General features: G+C 31.6%; 2 protein-coding genes across 2 annotated transcripts; one reads left to right on the forward strand and one right to left on the reverse strand.

Moving 5' to 3' along the window:
• The first annotated feature begins 666 nt into the window (after window positions 1-666).
• On the forward strand, window positions 667-1,843 carry LOC121123250 (15-hydroxyprostaglandin dehydrogenase [NAD(+)]). The gene is made up of 3 exons (XM_040718378.2): window positions 667-859; window positions 921-1,160; window positions 1,212-1,843. Exons 1-3 carry the CDS (start codon window positions 785-787, stop codon window positions 1,788-1,790), a joined length of 894 nt encoding a protein of 297 aa, XP_040574312.1. The 5' UTR covers window positions 667-784; the 3' UTR covers window positions 1,791-1,843.
• Window positions 1,844-2,387: 544 nt separating this feature from the next.
• LOC121122353 (uncharacterized) lies at window positions 2,388-17,231 on the reverse strand. The gene is made up of 5 exons (XM_040717323.2): window positions 16,713-17,231; window positions 6,945-7,217; window positions 5,816-6,133; window positions 3,772-4,175; window positions 2,388-3,216 (listed from the first exon to the last, which is right to left on the reverse strand). The coding sequence occupies exons 1-5, from the start codon at window positions 17,073-17,075 to the stop codon at window positions 2,682-2,684; spliced, it is 1,893 nt and encodes a 630-aa protein (XP_040573257.1). The 5' UTR covers window positions 17,076-17,231; the 3' UTR covers window positions 2,388-2,681.
• Between the last annotated feature and the right edge of the window lie 351 nt (window positions 17,232-17,582).

Raw genomic sequence — 17,582 nt, forward strand, 5'->3', positions numbered from 1 at the left:
ATCAGTATAGAGCCTGATTTTGACATCCTTTTTTGTGGGTATTAGAACTATAAGTAAATTTTAAAGCTTATTTAATGCTCAACTTCCTCCTTTTTATAAATATTTTCAATATATTTCTAAATTATACATATCCCTTTGGATCTAAGATTTTTTTTTTTTTTTTGTTACATACCAGCTCAAAAAAATACTTTGTTATGGACTAAGTAAGACATTGAAAAAATATTGTGCATACATAACGAAATACCCCATCTTATTTCATTAGTCTATGCAGACTTTAGGGCTCTATATATGCAGTACAAACTGGACTGTAGAAATTAATTAATAGGGTTGCTTATTTTTAGGGGGTATGATATTTATTTTTCGAATTGTGAAAACAGAGTATAGAGGAAAGCTTTCCTCTGATATATAATTAATTTGTGCAAAATATGAGCTTGAGAGACTGTGTTTCAGTGGTTCTCCAATACATTTACATTTTTAGAATGTCTATTTTTTCTTATAACTAATTTCTTTTTGTTAAAGACTGAAATATTATTGTTTTGATATCCATGCATAACTCACAGTTACTGATTACGAAGTTTAACACAAAAAAACCCAGGGCACACGATTTAAATCGCTGCCCTTTAAACACATCTTACACACACTTATGCATATATTTGAAATGTTATCAGAGATTAGGTACTTCTCTTGAGAAAAAGTCAAATAAGATTTCATATTCAATTGCTGATAAGGAAAAGATGATAAAAAACAATTCGATAAAAACAATGTTGATTAAATATATTTTGCCATGAGCGAGTCTGTTGTCATCATCACTGGCTCTGCCAAAGGATTGGGGAAAGGATTTGCTCAAACATTATTGAAGGTCTGTATAAAAACAAGCTCCCTTTTTTTAATATAGTATGAATTCGTTACCGTTTATTTAGAGAGGTTGTTTTGTGGCATTATCGGATGTGTCGGAAGAGGATGGTCACCAAACCTTGAAGGAGTTTCAAGAAGTCTTTGGTAAAGATAAGGTAATTTTTGTTCAATGTGATGTTCGATCCAAGGATGATTTTGAGAGATTATGGAAGGAAACCCAAAGGATTTTTGGCAAGAATGTGAATGTTTTGGTGAATAATGCTGGAGTCAATGGAAATCATGCTAGTTGCCTAGACATTAATCTTGTAATATAGCAGTATATATTATAGAAGGGATTATGTCTTCATTTATTTTAGTATGGAGTGATGAATGGAGTGGAGATTGCCCATAAAGAAATGCAATCTGCGGATAGTGGGCTCATAATCAATATTGGATCCATGGCTGGCCTCGTTCCAAATGACAAAATAATGGGAAACAATTACTTTGTATCCAAACGTGGCGTTGTCACCTTGACTCGTGCCTTGGGAGTTGCATCAAAGAATTCAGGGATCAAATCCAGTGTTCTTTGTCCCTTTTTTGTTGACACGGACTTGGCAAATACTCCGGATATCAAAAAGGAAGTAAGTCGACTTGGAGGTCAAATACTGTCTGTTGAACGTGTCGTTGAGGCATTTGACCTATTATATGAAAATGCGGATGTGTATAATGGTAAAGCCCTTGTTGTGACAACAGATTCTCCTTTTTTTACCATGCCCATCTATAACTGGAATTTCATTGTTTGGTTGGTCCTTGGAGCTAATTTTATGAAAAAATTAGTTCCCAAAATGGAAGTATATAGTCCTGGCTATCAAGCATTTTTTATTCTTATGAACTTTGGTATATTTGCATTTTTCTTTGAAATAATTATATTCCTTATAAAATGTTTTTTATTATAATAATCAAATGTTTTATATATAATTATAGAAATAAAGTAGGTAACAACTGAAAATAGCCTAAAACTTCACATTTGGCAGTTCCATTTAGTAGCTTTTTTCACAAATTCATCATTCATTTTCTCATCAAGGATAAACAATTTATTTTAATAATATTCACAAAAATATTTCATATTGTATGATCAAAATGGAACCCGTTCACACTTTATCCGTTCATTTTCGAAAAAATTCAGGGGTTCATTCGTTAATGTCTTTCTGTTCAATTTTTATAAAAGAAACTCCTACCACGTTATCAATTTTAGTCCATCTTTTGAGGGTTATAAAAGATATTTTGTACTTCAGATGTTCCTTTTGAAATGTCATCTATAGCGTCACTTTATCATTTTTCCTCGTGACGTATGTAATATGTTCTTCAATTAGCAGAATTTGTGAATTCAATAAAAAGGGTCAATTCATGGAGGTTAAGAACATAGTTATAGATTAATTTATTATACCCTTACTGCCCCCTAGTGGATAAAAAATTATTCTTTTAATATAAAAAATGTTCAAAAATCCAGGGGTGTCCCCGCAGGATTAGATTATATATACCGTACATATATATTTTTTTTTTTTTTGGGGTGTTGAATTTTTTGAGGAAAAAAATTCTAAAATTCACAAACCATTTCAAAAATTAAATTTTTGGAAAAAAATATCAAAAATCCACAGCTGTTCACAAAAAAATGAAAAATATTTTCAAATATTCAATTATCTGCATATTTTTTAATTTTTGAGAAAAAAAATACACAAAATTCTATAGTTGTTAACGAAAAATTGATTTTTTTAGAAACAAAAATTTCAAAAATTTACAGTTGTTCATACAAAATGCTATTTTTTCTAGTAACGCCACTGCCATTATCAATAATTCCATTTCTTTTTCGAAGATGAATTAATTGGCTTTAATTCAACCTTAACTTTCTTGCTTGTTTTTTTACGTTTCTTCTTAACTTTCTTAAGAACTTTTGGGGTGACTTCAAAATCACTGACACCCTCATAGGGATACATGTTGTCCTCCTCTTCTGTACCCTTGATGATCTCTATATCAGAAAATTCTTCGATTTTAGACTGAAACTGCACTTTCCTCTCTTGTGGTGGAGGTGAAGGTGAAGGCGTATCTTCACGGATGCTGATAAGAGGGATATGATCGGCCACCCTTTCTTCCAATTCCAAGATATCTTCTGCAACAATAGCATTTTTTTTTTCAACACATAAGGTTTGTGGAAAGTTAGGATATAGATCACATAGGTCAGTTATAAATTCTGGATCGACGGTCCATTGAGATTTAGATTCTAGACTTCGTTCTAATACGCTTTTATGTTCTGAGAATCCAGAGTAGTTTTCGTCGAGAATCCGGAGATAGAGTCCTTCGGATGTTACAAATAGAACAGGAACACTGAAATAATAGTTTAAATGAGTAATAGTGAAAGTTTATTAACATTAAGATAAAACGATGTAAATCAACACACAAACAATGATTTTTTTCAAAATTATGTCTAGTTTACCTTTGTATTCTTCAGCTAATTATTTTTCATTTCTATCAACAAATATTCTAATTAATCATTTTGAGACTTTGCAAATTGCGTTTAGAGTAGCAAAAACTCATTGTCAGAATTAAAAAACGTGAAATTGATATATTATCATTTGAAAGATCATATCGGGGTCCAAGTAAGTCTTATAAATGAAATGAGGGTTTTAAAGTATAATTAATAATCTTGAGCTTATTAATTTATTCCATAAATTTAAATGGACCAATACATATTACTGGGCCCTAAAAAAATATGATAAGTTTTCCATTTTTTGATTTTTGTGGAAGATTTTCTCTGTGTTAACGCGCCCCATATTATTTATTCTGAAGGATTAATTAATACTATTCATATATGTTTGCGTCTAATTATGAAGTAAATCCATTTGACAGATAATTAAATTAAATTTATATTAAATCTATTACCTATAATTAGTCGAATTCTTAAATCGCTTTTGTTTCTTGATTAATTCTTTTCGTCTTTGTCGGATGTATGCCGAAACAGGTCTGGGTGAATCCTTGTTCTCTACTGAATTTGGGCGGCAAAATAAACAACATCGAAAAAGAGAAAATGTCTTGTTCTTCAATTCTCTATGTAATACGAAAATAACAAACGGTAGGAAACTAAAATGAAAGTATCGCATCCAAACCAAAACCGTGTCATGAGGTCCTAGAAAGTCATCATTCGCCTCGGGTATATACAATGGATCCCTTTTTATAGACACCCTTTCAGAAATATTCTTTCCATCGTCATCTGTGTCAAAAGTGGTTTTATATTGAGGAAGGGTTATATTTTTATAGAATTCGAAGTTATAGCCAGAACCATAGCCCTAAAATCATGATAGTTTGACATTAGTAGACTAAGATAAAGTAGTGCTTTAGACAGAGATATAGTTTTAGGGGGCATTAGTGACACTTGCCTTAAGTATATAATAATACTAGAAACCTGTAAATGAAGGCTCAATCACGCCCGCTACAAATGAGATAGAAGAACTGAGAAATTACTATAATGACAAAACATAAGTTCTAAAGGCCAATTTTCATATTTTTAAAGAAAAAAAAAGTATTTATTACATTTAAATATGTAGTCAAACTTATACTTATATAAAAAATCAGGTCTGTTAATTTCATAAATCAGAATTTTTATGAAATTATTTAATTCTAATATAAAGCTTATGACATGCCTCTTTATTAGGGATATTTTGCTTTTTCCATAAAAATATGACAAATAATTGAGATATAGCCTTTTGAACTTAAGTTTTGTCATTATAATAATTTCTCAGTTATTCTACCTCATTTATAGGGGGATTTAATGAGCCTTGGCTTACAGGTTTATAGTATTATATGCCTTAAGCCTAGCACTTTAATATAACAAATAGAGGCCATTAAAATTTAAAATGTATTTAAAAAAAAGGTCATCTAAAAATAACTAAGACATAAAACGAGGATTTGAAATTAATATGTGTTGTAAGAAGAATTTTTTTTTTTTTTTTTTTCGAAAGAAAATGTGTATCTTACGTTGTATAAGTGAAATCGGGTAATGAAAGATAAGATTTCGTTATAATTTTTTTTTAACCAGTTTTCTGATTGTTTGACTAAGTATTGTTTGAGCAAAGGCCAAAGATAGACACAAGCAAAGATAAATTACTCCATATTTTACAGCTTTTCTTTGAAAAGGGTGAGAGGAAGTCAGGTTGCTAAATATGTTAATATTATTTAAGGTTCTGATACTATAACAGACAATTATGCGGTATTTTGATTTCGTTCAGTCTGTTTTGTTACTTTTGATGTCAAATATTCACCACGCTCAGGAAGGCCAATTGTCGAAAATGTGGATTGAATAATGGAAATGGTCGTGTTTAACCGTCTTATAAACACTGTTTTGAATGTCAAGGAGATAAACATTAAAAATAATAAACAAAAAAAGAATCCATTAAAAATAATTGACTTCATTTAACTACACCTATTATTTATATAAACAAAATCGAAATTTATTTTAAATTAAAAAAAATCGAAATTAACTTCAAATTTAAAAATTGAAAGAAAAGAATAGGGACTCGCACATTAATGCTTTCCTAGGCTCTGCTCACATTAAAAGCCAGCCATTTTTATACATGGAACATGAATTAATTTTTTGATCTTCCTTTTTTTGGACCAACTAAGGGCAATATTTTAGAGTAGAATAGTTATTAAATGAAAGAAAAAATCGAATTAAAACAATTGTGTAATGAATGTCTCAAATAACTATAATATTTTATGGGTTGACCTATAAATTTAATGTCATTAGAATAATACTTAATAAATAAAGTTATTTTAATTCTTTAAGATATTCATTACACAATTTCTTTTGTTTTTTCATTTCGATTTTTTTACATACTCGAGGGTTTTATTGGTGGAATGGTATTGAAATAAAAGACAGAATTGAACAAAGAATATTTCTTGCTCCATAAGTTATAAGAGAGGGATTTACTTTTAAAATTTGATCAAACTTTGTAAGTATGATGTATGGACAAAGAAACAGGATGTAAATTCCTAGTATGGCCATAATGATGAAAATGTAACGGATCTCATTCCAAAGATGTGCGTTCGCAAATAAAAACGCCGTGTGGGAAGAATATTTTTTGTTTCCACCAAAGCGATCCCTTTGTTGAAACTTTCGATCTAATTTCCTTTCATGATTTATGTAAATACATATAAGTAAGGAAAAAATCCCAATAGATATCCATGAGAGGAGGTATATGGATATTCCAACGCTTAAACCAAAAATCATCGAATTTTTATCTACAATCTGTAAAGAGAATTTTTAATAAGAACATTTAAATTTCAGGGTCCGACATTTGTTTTAGTAGGGCACTTCCAGTCACAAACAATGCGCTCTGTTGGGTTGGGACCAAAAATTGTATTAATTATCAATTGAAAGAACAATATAAGATTAATATAAATCCAGATCTTCACTCACAATTAGTCTTGTGTCGATTCTAATTTAGGACTGTAGACTACAGTCCCGTCAAGTTCAGACCTGATAAAAGTCAAAAATTTATAAAGGTTGGTCGTTCATGACGTCACTAAACTATATTTATTGTTATTTTTTAAATCAATTCTAGTACTGACAGTCCAAAGGGTCGACGGTCTTAAGGCTGACCCCAAGGGATGATAGGACCATTCCTAAGACTGGATTGGACCGAATAATGAAGGACTGATACAATACTACTAGCAAAAACCGATAGTCTCCAACGGCTGCAACCCACATTGGCATGATAGACAATTTTCCTTTTCGAGATCGTCCCATGCAGCCGATTCATATGGAACCCAACCGTTAGCCTTTTGCAAATTCTGGCCTATTCTCTATAATGTTGGTCTTCTTGAACTTCTGTATGGTGTCATTGAGTGCCTTTTTGGTCACTCTGAAGACCTTTTAATGTCATATTGGTTGTTTTTATTTTTTTGTAGACAAAAGTATTTTGATAATGACATACAATTTTGTGAATTTGTAATTCACTTTAGAGATTACAATCATATGAAAGCAGAATGAAAGCGCGAGTGTTGCTGTCCTAAAACATATGGCTGCCCTTGGGATATGTTTCATTGTTTTTGCTTACCTGACAACTGTATCGAAATGGAAAAGGTAAAGATGTAATCAATCCCGAAGCTACTGGAGATACAATTCCAATGGCTAAGATCCAAACAAATAAAATGAGCACTCGATATTTTCGAGCATTTACATTTTTCTTGTAGGATGATGGACTGCGTAGAGCAATCATTCTATCCAATATCAAAATAACAAGAAAAATGGTATATATTATCGGAGTAAATTCCATAAAGGCAGTGTTGATCCAGCAGGGGGTGATTCCAAAATGCCATGGTTCAGTGAGCTGGAATATACAATTACATAAATAATAATTAATGGGTCATGTACACATTAGAGTAGAGACATTCAGTTCCACATGGATTTGTCTCAATTTCCAAAGCATGTCTTGTTTGGCACAAAAAAATAACTATAATACCACTATAAAACAAATGTTTGCCTTAGGACTGAGATTGTGTGCTTCTAATTAATTTTACCCCAAGACACATCAAAAGGACATTTATAACCCAAGCAAAATTTAATATACTATCATCAAATATCTTTGATAACTAAATCAATATACAATTCTATTTTTCAATAATTTTTAAAATATTAACTTTTTAAGAAACTCTTTTTTATCATTATGCAGTTTACAACAAACTATGACTTTTATCAATGTGATCAAAAATCAGGAATTTATTAGACTTCTAAAAATATTCATTTTTTGTTAATTTATTGAAAGAGGGTCGTTTGAAAAGTCCGTGCAAAGCCCGAGAGATGGCACTACTGTTGCGTATCAAGGTTATGTTTAGTTAGTAGCATCACTTGAAAGAACACACGGATAAGATCGGTCAATTTCTTTCTGTTTGGCATTCGTTGGAAGCGAGGAAGTGGAGTGATTTTCAAAAAAATTGGAGGAAAATAATTTTGTGTGTTGACTAAACATTACTTTATGAAAGAGAAAACGCCTCAAGAGACTAAAAAACAGCTTGATAAACATTATAAGGACTCTGCAACTTCGATTAGAACAGTTTATAAGTGGTTTCAATATTTTCAGAGTGACCATTTAGAGAAGAAAATATATTCAAGTTGAACTGTCGTTCACTCAACTTAATATTATTGTCAAAAATCCTTTGTCTTATTCTCTCTTCTTTTTTATCTTCTCTAAACCTTATAATCTCATTTTGTAGAAAGTGTGCAAAGTTACATACCATAAAATATCAATACACTTCATAAATACTCTGTTCAATAATACTTTATTAACCTATTGATATCTTTAATTTTATATAATTATTGTAATAGATTATAATTGTTACAATAAACATTTAACAAAACTAGTGTATTTGAAGCGCCTTCGATGTTTTTAGCATGTCTAACTATTACAATTCGTATGATTTTGTCAACTATTTAGTGTTTTTTGACGGCGTCAACTAATTTTTCACATCATCACTCTATGTATGTTACAAGGTTATACTACAGCGCTTGTACGACTGATGTTTGATTTCCACCACGCTTTTAATATTGAAGTCATAGTAGATGAGTGGTTGCGTGCTTTGTCAAAATCTGTTTTTCTTGCCCAGCAGTCGGTACGCATAGAGAAAGAAATATATTTCTTTCTTTATGTCGCTACGATACAATAGTCATAGTGACGTCATAGACTATGATTGGTTGCGGGTTTTGTCAAATTCCCCTGTTTTGCCCAGCAGTCGATACTATACATCAGATTGAAAATTCTAAAAAGCCCGATTACACGATGTTCTAGCCTTGTTTTTCAATTAACCTTGTGTATTTTAATCTCTATGGTTCAAATATTAAGAGGAAGTAACATTGACCATTGTCGATGTGATGTTCCTCTCACTCATTTATCCGAGCAATGCCGGGTGCTCCTTTGCTAGTTGATATGCATATGATATAGAAATATAAAAGCTTTTTTATGAGTTTCACGAAGTAAATCCAGTTTTTCTGAATTTGCTAATTTCAACTACTTTTTATATTAACTCTTCTAGTGTTATTTGAAATATAGAAGATTTTCATTTCGATAGCGGAATAACGTTATATTCTATACTCCAAGACCATAACATCATAGCTATCTGATTTTTTTAAATAAACTTTAATTCGTAGTCCATATGTCTCGCACTCACTCGTATGCCCATCCTTGCATATAATTAGTGTTGTTGGAATCGTGTTTAAAGAGAGAATTTGATTGGTTGAAAGAGATTATACAAAATGTGTGAGACTATGACTTGGAAAATAGATTATGTTTTGCAGTTTTTTAAAGTTTCTTCTGACAATCTCGCTACTTATGTCAAGTAATCCGCCACTCCGAAACCTCCCATCACATCAACAACTTAAAAGTCTTCAAGAAACACACGATTCAAGGAGACAAAGGAGAATTTAACGGCATATCGGCCGGGTAAGATCCCTTTAAACATTTTAGATCATCCCAATTTCTCCAAGTTTATTAAAAAATATAGTGGAAAAACTACTCCAAGTCGATGTAGCGTTAACAACTTGGTTAGAGAAGTATTTTAAGGAGTTTAGAATAGAATAAAAGAAGAGGTGGAAGAAAATGATATTTTCGTTGCATTATATGAGACAAGAGATCATTAGTTGAGGTCAATAATGACATTTTGGATTCGTCCTTTGGAAGGACATTTATGTGGGAGACCTATCAACTTGATTGATATTGAGATTGGAAATGCGAAAAATGTAAAGAACATCTTCTTTACCTCAGTTTATAAATTATTGGAGAATGTTTTGTGCCGAGCAGATTTAATGTTTTCACCACTGATGCCGACTCATATTTTCTCAAAGCTGGAGAAGATCTTTGAACAAATTTCCCAGAATTTATTCACATTACATGTATTGCTCATGGATTACACAGGGTTGCAGATATGGTTCAACAAAAGTTTCCTCCAACGAACGAACTAATTTCTAATGTGAAAAGATGTTTTTGAATTCTGGACGAAATTCCTCTCTCTCCATAACCAATCATAACAAGATAGGGAACTTTGTTAAAAGCAGTGGAGTACTACTACGATCACTTCGACATCTTCAGGGAATATTTAAACATCCCTAATGAAGATTTGACGGCAACCAAAAGAGCACAAGAAAGAATTAATGATGATTAAATACAAGAAGAAATCTTAATTATTCAAAAAAATGTTCGACAAATATCTTTGCCAATAAATATACTTGAGGGAAGATTGCCTCTCCTTAACTGCCGTACCATTCTAGGAAATCTGCCGCAAGATTTGAAGGAAGAGCCGTTCAATACCAAGTTAAAAGAAATATTTCAAAAGAACCTTGCTTGCATGAAACTAAAGGAACTCTCGACAAGGGAAAACCTTGTATACAAAAATACTCCAATTGTCAATTTTAATGCAGAGAAAGTCTTTAGTATGATGAATATGATCAATCCAAAAAGATGGTCCTAACTAAGTGCTAAGAAATAGATGGAATTATTGATCACCAAGTGGAATGAATGTTTTGTAAACATTTAATTGTCAACACGTAAATATTAACAATATTGTTTAAATAATTTGTACTTTATTACGTAGACGCCTAAGAACTCCAAGCCATGACGGGTTTAACCGCTAACATTAAATAATCATAGTTCAAAATAATGCCAGCATACAAACAATAAAAGAAACAGAAAATTTACGAGGTCATCCTAACAATTTGAAAATGTTTGGGGAAAGAGCAGCTTAGCTTTCACGACGTTTCATTGAATTAGCTGCGAGTAGCTGCTATGAGTATGAAATGAAGGCAAGCAATACAGGGGTGTCCACAGGGGGTGGGATGGAGGGGCCGTACCTTCCCCTCAAATTAAATTTTTTTTTTGCTTTTCACTAGAAAATTTAATATTCGAAATTGTTTTTTCAAAACTTTAGTTGAATTTTCCCATTTTTCTCCAAAAATTTTAATTTTATGTGTCCCATCCACCTAGCCGTAGACCCCCAGGTAGTTATGGATTTTTTGAATTTGATCTCGAGAAAATTGAATATTTGAAATTAATTTTTTAAATTTTTTCCCAAAAAATTTAAAAAATTTGGAACAGCTGCGGATTTTTGAAATTTCTTCCAAAATATTTAATGTTTTATGAGTATTTGTTGTTTTTTGAAATTTATAAATTTTTTTTTAAAGAAATTTAATATTTTGATTTTTTTTTAAATCAAAAAACCAAGAAACCAAAAAACCAAAAAAAAATAAAAATAAGAAGATACATATATATATATACAATCCCACGGACGCCCCTGCAACACAAACCCCACTCTATAACCAGCAATGATAAATGCAGAAGTTACTCAGATGTCCAAAGATATAAACTTATAACTCCACAGCAAATCAACAGTGATATTTGCCTTTCACACCCTACTGAGTACTTTATACTTAATTTTTTCTATCTTCAAGATATAAAATTAATGATCAGAGCTTTGGAAAATAAAAAAACATCATTTTCGGGTAGCAACTTACGAAAAGACAATATCAATTTTTTTTATCTATCTTTTTTATAATCATTATTCATATGTAGGTACTATTTTGCAGCATTCCCTATCGTTTTGTAAACAAACTCTCATGCCCATTATACGAGTATATAAATCTAAATTCGATCATTCTGAAAATAATATTTTTAAATAATCATTTGTTTTCGATTTGTTTTTTGATTTGATTTATCATCTAAATAATAATATTATTTATAAATAATAAATAAGTTAAATTAAAATACTTAGATTATTTCATTATTAATTCAAGACTATACTTATTTTGTCTTTTTGAGGTGTTTGCGTCACGATAATTATAACGTTTGTCAATAGATTCAATGACGAGTAATTTATTATTAATTATGTTAATGAATTTATTCATAAATAACAGGGAATAACATATGAATTCCTATACTATCTTCCTATACTCAACCAAACTCAATGGTGTTTAAATGATATCGGAAGTTGAACCAATTGGACTCAACACCTGCGACTCGAGTTGGACTTGGGTCCATAATTCAAATTTTTTTTTATAAGTTTGTACAATCCAGTTATAAAATCGTTGAGATAGAACTCGCTCTAAAAAAGAGTCAAAAATGCAAGATGACTTAGTCCGTGGTGTGGAGTTGGATTCGAATATTTTTGATGGAGGATGTTTAACTCCACCTAGTCGGAGTTAGTAAATTATCACTAGCCGGAGACACAGAGCTTAAAATTGTTGCTGTAAGAGTCTTAATGAATAAGATGGATACTTCTCTTAAAATCGTAACTAAGATTGTTTTCATTTGCATTGCTCCATAAGTGCAAAAGTAATACGTATCTAAGTGTATTCTTCTCATTCATCAACAATTATTTAATTTTCTACCTTTTCCTCATTACTGTTTTGATTCAATAAATTATATAAATGAATCTTTCTATCGTCAATTAGTTATAAATAAATATTATTTTACTTAGAATGTGATTATTCTTCCTAGACGTAGAATATGCCTTCAAATTGTGTGGTTTATTTTACTCATTCAAACACCTTACCTGTTATTGATAATATATAAATCATTATGAACAGCCATTTCAAATATAACAAGTGTAACAATCTGTCCTGATTATCCCTATGATGTTATTTTCTGAATAGAATGTTTTATAAGTTTAGCTGTCCATACAACGAATAAAATTCCAAAACAATGTAAGATCGATATTTTTTCTACCATACTAGGCTGGAATCGAAACCTCGAGATCGAATTTCAAATCAAGAGACAGGAAAAGCTATCATGTAGATCAGTAATCAAGGGCGTCTACAGGGGGTGGGCCTAAGGGGCTGTAGCCCCCCCCCCCAAAAAAAAAGGAATGACTACTTTTTATTATTATTACTTTTGGCAGGATGGGAAAAAAATTCGCGAGAATAGCGGTAAATTATTTTTTTTAAAGATTCCACTTTCTTTTTTAAAAAAAGGGCATTAAGGCAAATTATGCAGCAGAGCAAAAACTATATTTTTTTAAATGTCGTTGCAAAAATTTAATTGTTTGTGAATTGCTATAAATTTTGAAATTTTTTTTCCAAATAATTTCATATTAGAATTTTTATTTTTTGAAATTTTTTTTCAGAATTAATTTTTCCTGAATAGCTGAATGGATTTTTCGAAAGTACGTGCAAAGTTCGAGAAAGAGGGTTCCAGAACGTTAACTCGTGCCCATATGGACACTCCGAAAATTTTGAAAGTACTTATTAGTACTAATAGAAGGTGCAGAGTCCTTATAATGTTTATCAAGTTTCTTTTTAGTCTCCGGAGGCGTTTTGCCAAACAGACAGAAATAGACCGGTCTGGTTGAAAGCTGGTGTGTGTTCCAAGAGATACTTTTACTAAACATAATCTCGATACGCGCCATTAGTGCTATCTCTCAGACTTTGCCTGGACTTTTCAAACAACCTTCGGATAACTATCCACGTCAAGACACGACAGTTTTCAATCTTGTTGTATTAATAAATAGATTTATGAAAGTCATTAAAATTATTCCATATTTTCAATAAATTTTTAACACAAGACTAAAGAGTAGATTCGAGACCAGATTTTGCATGTAAAGAAAGGATTTTTTTTAAATCGGGTTAGTCTTAATCCAACTTCATTTTTGTTAAGTTAACATTTATGTTATTATTACAGCCAGAAGTCGTAAATCTGGATGAGGCACATTTGCAAATAAAAGATTAATGAGCACAGGGGCGGCTTTAGGGTACTGCAGCTCCTGTGGATCATGTAATTCCATTAGGCACCGTACCTGATTGAAAAATAAATTTGAAATTTCTTCTCTTAAATAAGGTCCTGAGAGAAAGGTCAAGTGATATTTTTTTATTTAAAAAAACAACGATATTAAATTTTAAATAAGGGGAGAAGGAAAAGAGCCCCCAAATTTTTTCTCCAGCCCTGTTCATGCTAAAACCAGCCCTAACCTTTGTTATTAATCATTATCATTATCCCTAACCTAATTGGAATTTTGCCTCTGTGGATCCGTTTCGCATAAGTCTCACAATAACAAAGGCAGACATACTTAAATACAATAATTTCGAATGTGGGCAAAATTCTGCAGTTTAAATAATAAAATTTAAATTTGGTTTTGTTTATATCTCAGTTTATGGGGCACAATCATCGTTTTGGGGGAGGGACACGGCCCCAATTGCACCCTCCCCCCCCATGTTGTAAGTTACAACTTGTGATGAAAATCGCGTATATTTTCCGCATGTTAAAAAAGAAACCAAAAATCATCATGGTAAACTTGAAAATTTGAAGAATGTTTTGGAGGACAGGAGCTTAGATCCCATAACGTTTCATTAAATCAGCTACAAGCAATTTTGGGCATGCCAGAGGAGGAGACGGAAATGAACAAGGAATGAGCTAAAATATACACCGGATAAGCATCACTAGTAGCAACAACAGATACATATAAGTAGTAGCAAGGTTGTGCCCGGTTCGGGTTCAGCCGTTCGGTTGGTCCCAGACTCGGTTCTTTCATCTCAACGTTTTCGTCTTGGTCTCGGTTAATCATTATCAGTCTCAGTTCTTGTCTTCGGTCTCGGGTTTTTTTTATACAGACACTTAAAACAAGGGGCGTCGTTAGGAAATTTGGGCCCAGGAAATGATTAGATACAAACAGGACCGCAGCTACCTTATACGTAGTCCCCCAAGTTCCAGCAGGGGCCCGAAAACTAAGGTTGCTGAAGACAATGGTTTTCATTTTTCAAAGTGGGGGCCTGTAGGGGGGCTTGGAATCCCTTACCTACTTGTTTTTACCAATTTACCAAGTAAAAAATCATTGGAAAACGCTGAAATTGAATTATAAAAAACTCAGAAAATTTACTTATTTATTAAAGCTAATTTTCTTTTGTTATATATATATTATTTTTTCCTTAAATATTCTATATAGGAACAGAAGAATATATTGATAAGCAATATATTGCGTCTCAGTTCAGGTGTCTGTTCGACTTTATCGGTTCCGGTACTAGCAGTTCAAGAAGTACAACCTTGGATAGCGGTGTTACTTCAGTCCTAGGAATGATTACATAATCAGTCTTCCCCTGCCCCCCCCCTTTTTATTCTTTTTTTTATCAGTGCGATTTTTGTAATTAGAAATACTAAGTTAACTAAATAACGCGTGTGCGACTGATGTTTCACTAGCACTACGCTTTTAATATTGACGTCATAGTAGATGAGTGGTATGTATTGCCAAAATCTGTGTTTCTTCCCAGGAGTCGTTACGATACATTAAATTGAAAATTCTAGTAATACTGACGTCATAAGCTTATTAGTGGTTGTGTGTTTTGTTAAAATCTGCCTGTTTTACCTAGTAGTCAGTGCAATATATCAGATTGAAAATTCCAGCAACCCCGATTACATGAAGATCTGACCTTGTATTTCTATTAACCTTGATTAGAACTAAGAAAATAATCAATGATTGTTAGATCCGTTCTAGTCACACACTTCCAACTTATAATTTCAGGTATATTGTCTCTTTGATAGAGGTTATCGATTAAGATGAAACTTCAGCAACTCAAATGATGTAGTTAGTAGTGACTAATATTTCAGCTGTTGTAATTTCCATAAAAGAACAATAAGGACCGGTCCTAGGACTGACAAATATTATTAGGGCCAGACTGATTGGACTACAGTTTTTTTTTTTTTTTTGGGTTGTTTAGACCAATCCAGCACTATTAGATAAAGAGGAAAATCTTGTTTATAATGAGTATGTTAAAAAAACGAACATCAAACCCCTGACAATTTGGTGAATGTTTTAGAGGAGATCATCTATAATCATCCGTGACAAGGGAGGAGGGGGAGAAGGAAAAAAACAAGGACATTGGGAAGAATAACTCCAATGTTGATCCCGAATTTTACTCTGAGTCCAACAAGGACTTACAATTATAACTTCACAGCAAATCCTCAGGGTTACGCTTCGTCTTTTATGAGCGCACATGAATGTTCAATTAGGTTTGGAATATAATTGAATCTATTTACGAAGGAGGTTCACAACTCAGGAATTAAATAACAATGACAACTGCTAAGGGAAAAAAAAATCATTCTTCAAATTTGCAATTCCAAAAAAAACGGGCGAAGCTAAAAAAAACAGTAATTACATCGCTAAGTATAAATTGTTTAAAAACGCTGATGTTGCGCAAGATTGCGTCAACTGTTGTGTACCGCTGTATGAACCACTTATACTTATATATATTTTTTAAATCAAGCAAAATAGAAAGATGATTTTTCTTTAATTTGATTATTATAGCATAAATATCCCAACAATAGCTAGTCCCATCTCGAGTAGATATTTAACAATCTTCGCAATAAAAACTTTGTCAGCAGAAGAGTCATTTTGACGTCTTCTCTGCTGATGTACAGCATAAGTACCCCGGCCAAACTCAATAGAATTTTAAACGATAATTATAACGAAAAACATAATGAAATGGGAAAAGTACAAGCTCAAAGTTTATATCTCAAGAAAATGATGCCACTGAGTAATTTTAATTTTTCGACAAAAATTGGACTTCCTCTTTTTGTTTAAAATTTGAGATCTTGTCAAGTATTGAATAAAATATTCCATAAGATACTCTCTTTTAAATAAAACAGTTCATAATTTCTATGGTTACAACAGTGTTCGTAAGTTTATTATTAACTGATCACGCAACAATTCTTCATATAATTATTTGATCTAACGCAGGTTTATAGGGTATTTAATATCTTTTGGAATTCATTTTTTGATTTTTATAATTTTATGTCAAATAATTATTCAAATAGGAATACATTTCAAATTATTCATCATAATTAACAAAATATTACCTGATACACGAATGATGAAGTAAAATTTACTACAATTTCAATTAGACCTATGATTCCCAAATTCATTATGATCACATTAAACGGTAGTCTTTTTAGTATTACACTAGATGCAATTGCTGAAATTAGAATGAAATTGCTAAATATACCGAGTACAAAGAAAATTGCCAGAAATAGTCCAGCAATATGTGAGGATTTAAAGCCTTGACTATGCTCATCTTGTACTTCAACCAATCGTTTTGTTATTTTAGGGACCACTGTTCCATTTTCTAGAGTAATAAATTGTACTATAATTTTTGTAATTTTGGCAAAGTTCCATGAGGATGGTAAAGACAGGATTATGCACAAGTGGGTTGTGAACTTCATTTACGTATCTGTAATTATCTTCACTAAGTTATGAGATATCAATATTTAATTATAATTTAATAATAAATTCTCTAACAGGATAAATTAGAATTAAGCTATAGAAGCAAGGAACAATTGATTTAGAAACCCATTCCATAACTATTTTTAAATGCAACTATGTTTTTTTTTTCAAGGAGAGTCTCTTGTGAACCCTACTATTCTGTAACATGACAGGTATGAAAGCAACCTTTATGCTCATTAAATATTAATTGTATACGTCCACATGAATGTATTCGTTTATATTATTAATTGGTAACCAAAGCAACAACTAATCGCCCCTCTGTCCTCTCCCACCATTCAAACTATAATAAAAGACTCTAAATGTTAGATGCTTATGCAATCTTTTAATAATAAATTTAGTTTTTCAATATATTATGCTATGAACTGTAAATTGAACTTTATGAAATTTTAGATTCATTAATACGACTACATAATACTTAGTTTCTGGAAAATGTTCAACACGAAAAT

The sequence above is a fragment of the Lepeophtheirus salmonis genome, chromosome 8, assembly GCF_016086655.4.
Source record: "Lepeophtheirus salmonis chromosome 8, UVic_Lsal_1.4, whole genome shotgun sequence".
NCBI lineage: Eukaryota > Metazoa > Arthropoda > Copepoda > Siphonostomatoida > Caligidae > Lepeophtheirus > Lepeophtheirus salmonis.

Bases quoted from the DNA above. Each gene is read 5' to 3' on its own strand.
- LOC121123250 (XM_040718378.2), top strand. From the start codon at position 785: ATGAGCGAGTCTGTTGTCATCATCACTGGCTCTGCCAAAGGATTGGGG. The intron at 860-920 runs GTCTGTATAAAA...CCGTTTATTTAG, and splicing joins TTGCTCAAACATTATTGAAG to AGAGGTTGTTTTGTGGCATT. The intron at 1,161-1,211 runs GTAATATAGCAG...CATTTATTTTAG, and splicing joins GTTGCCTAGACATTAATCTT to TATGGAGTGATGAATGGAGT.
- LOC121122353 (XM_040717323.2), bottom strand. From the start codon at position 17,075: ATGAAGTTCACAACCCACTTGTGCATAATCCTGTCTTTACCATCCTCA. The intron at 6,134-6,944 runs GTAAGCAAAAAC...TTCTCTTTACAG, and splicing joins CATTTCGATACAGTTGTCAG to ATTGTAGATAAAAATTCGAT. The intron at 3,217-3,771 runs GTAATAGATTTA...CTATTATTTCAG, and splicing joins AAGAATTCGACTAATTATAG to TGTTCCTGTTCTATTTGTAA.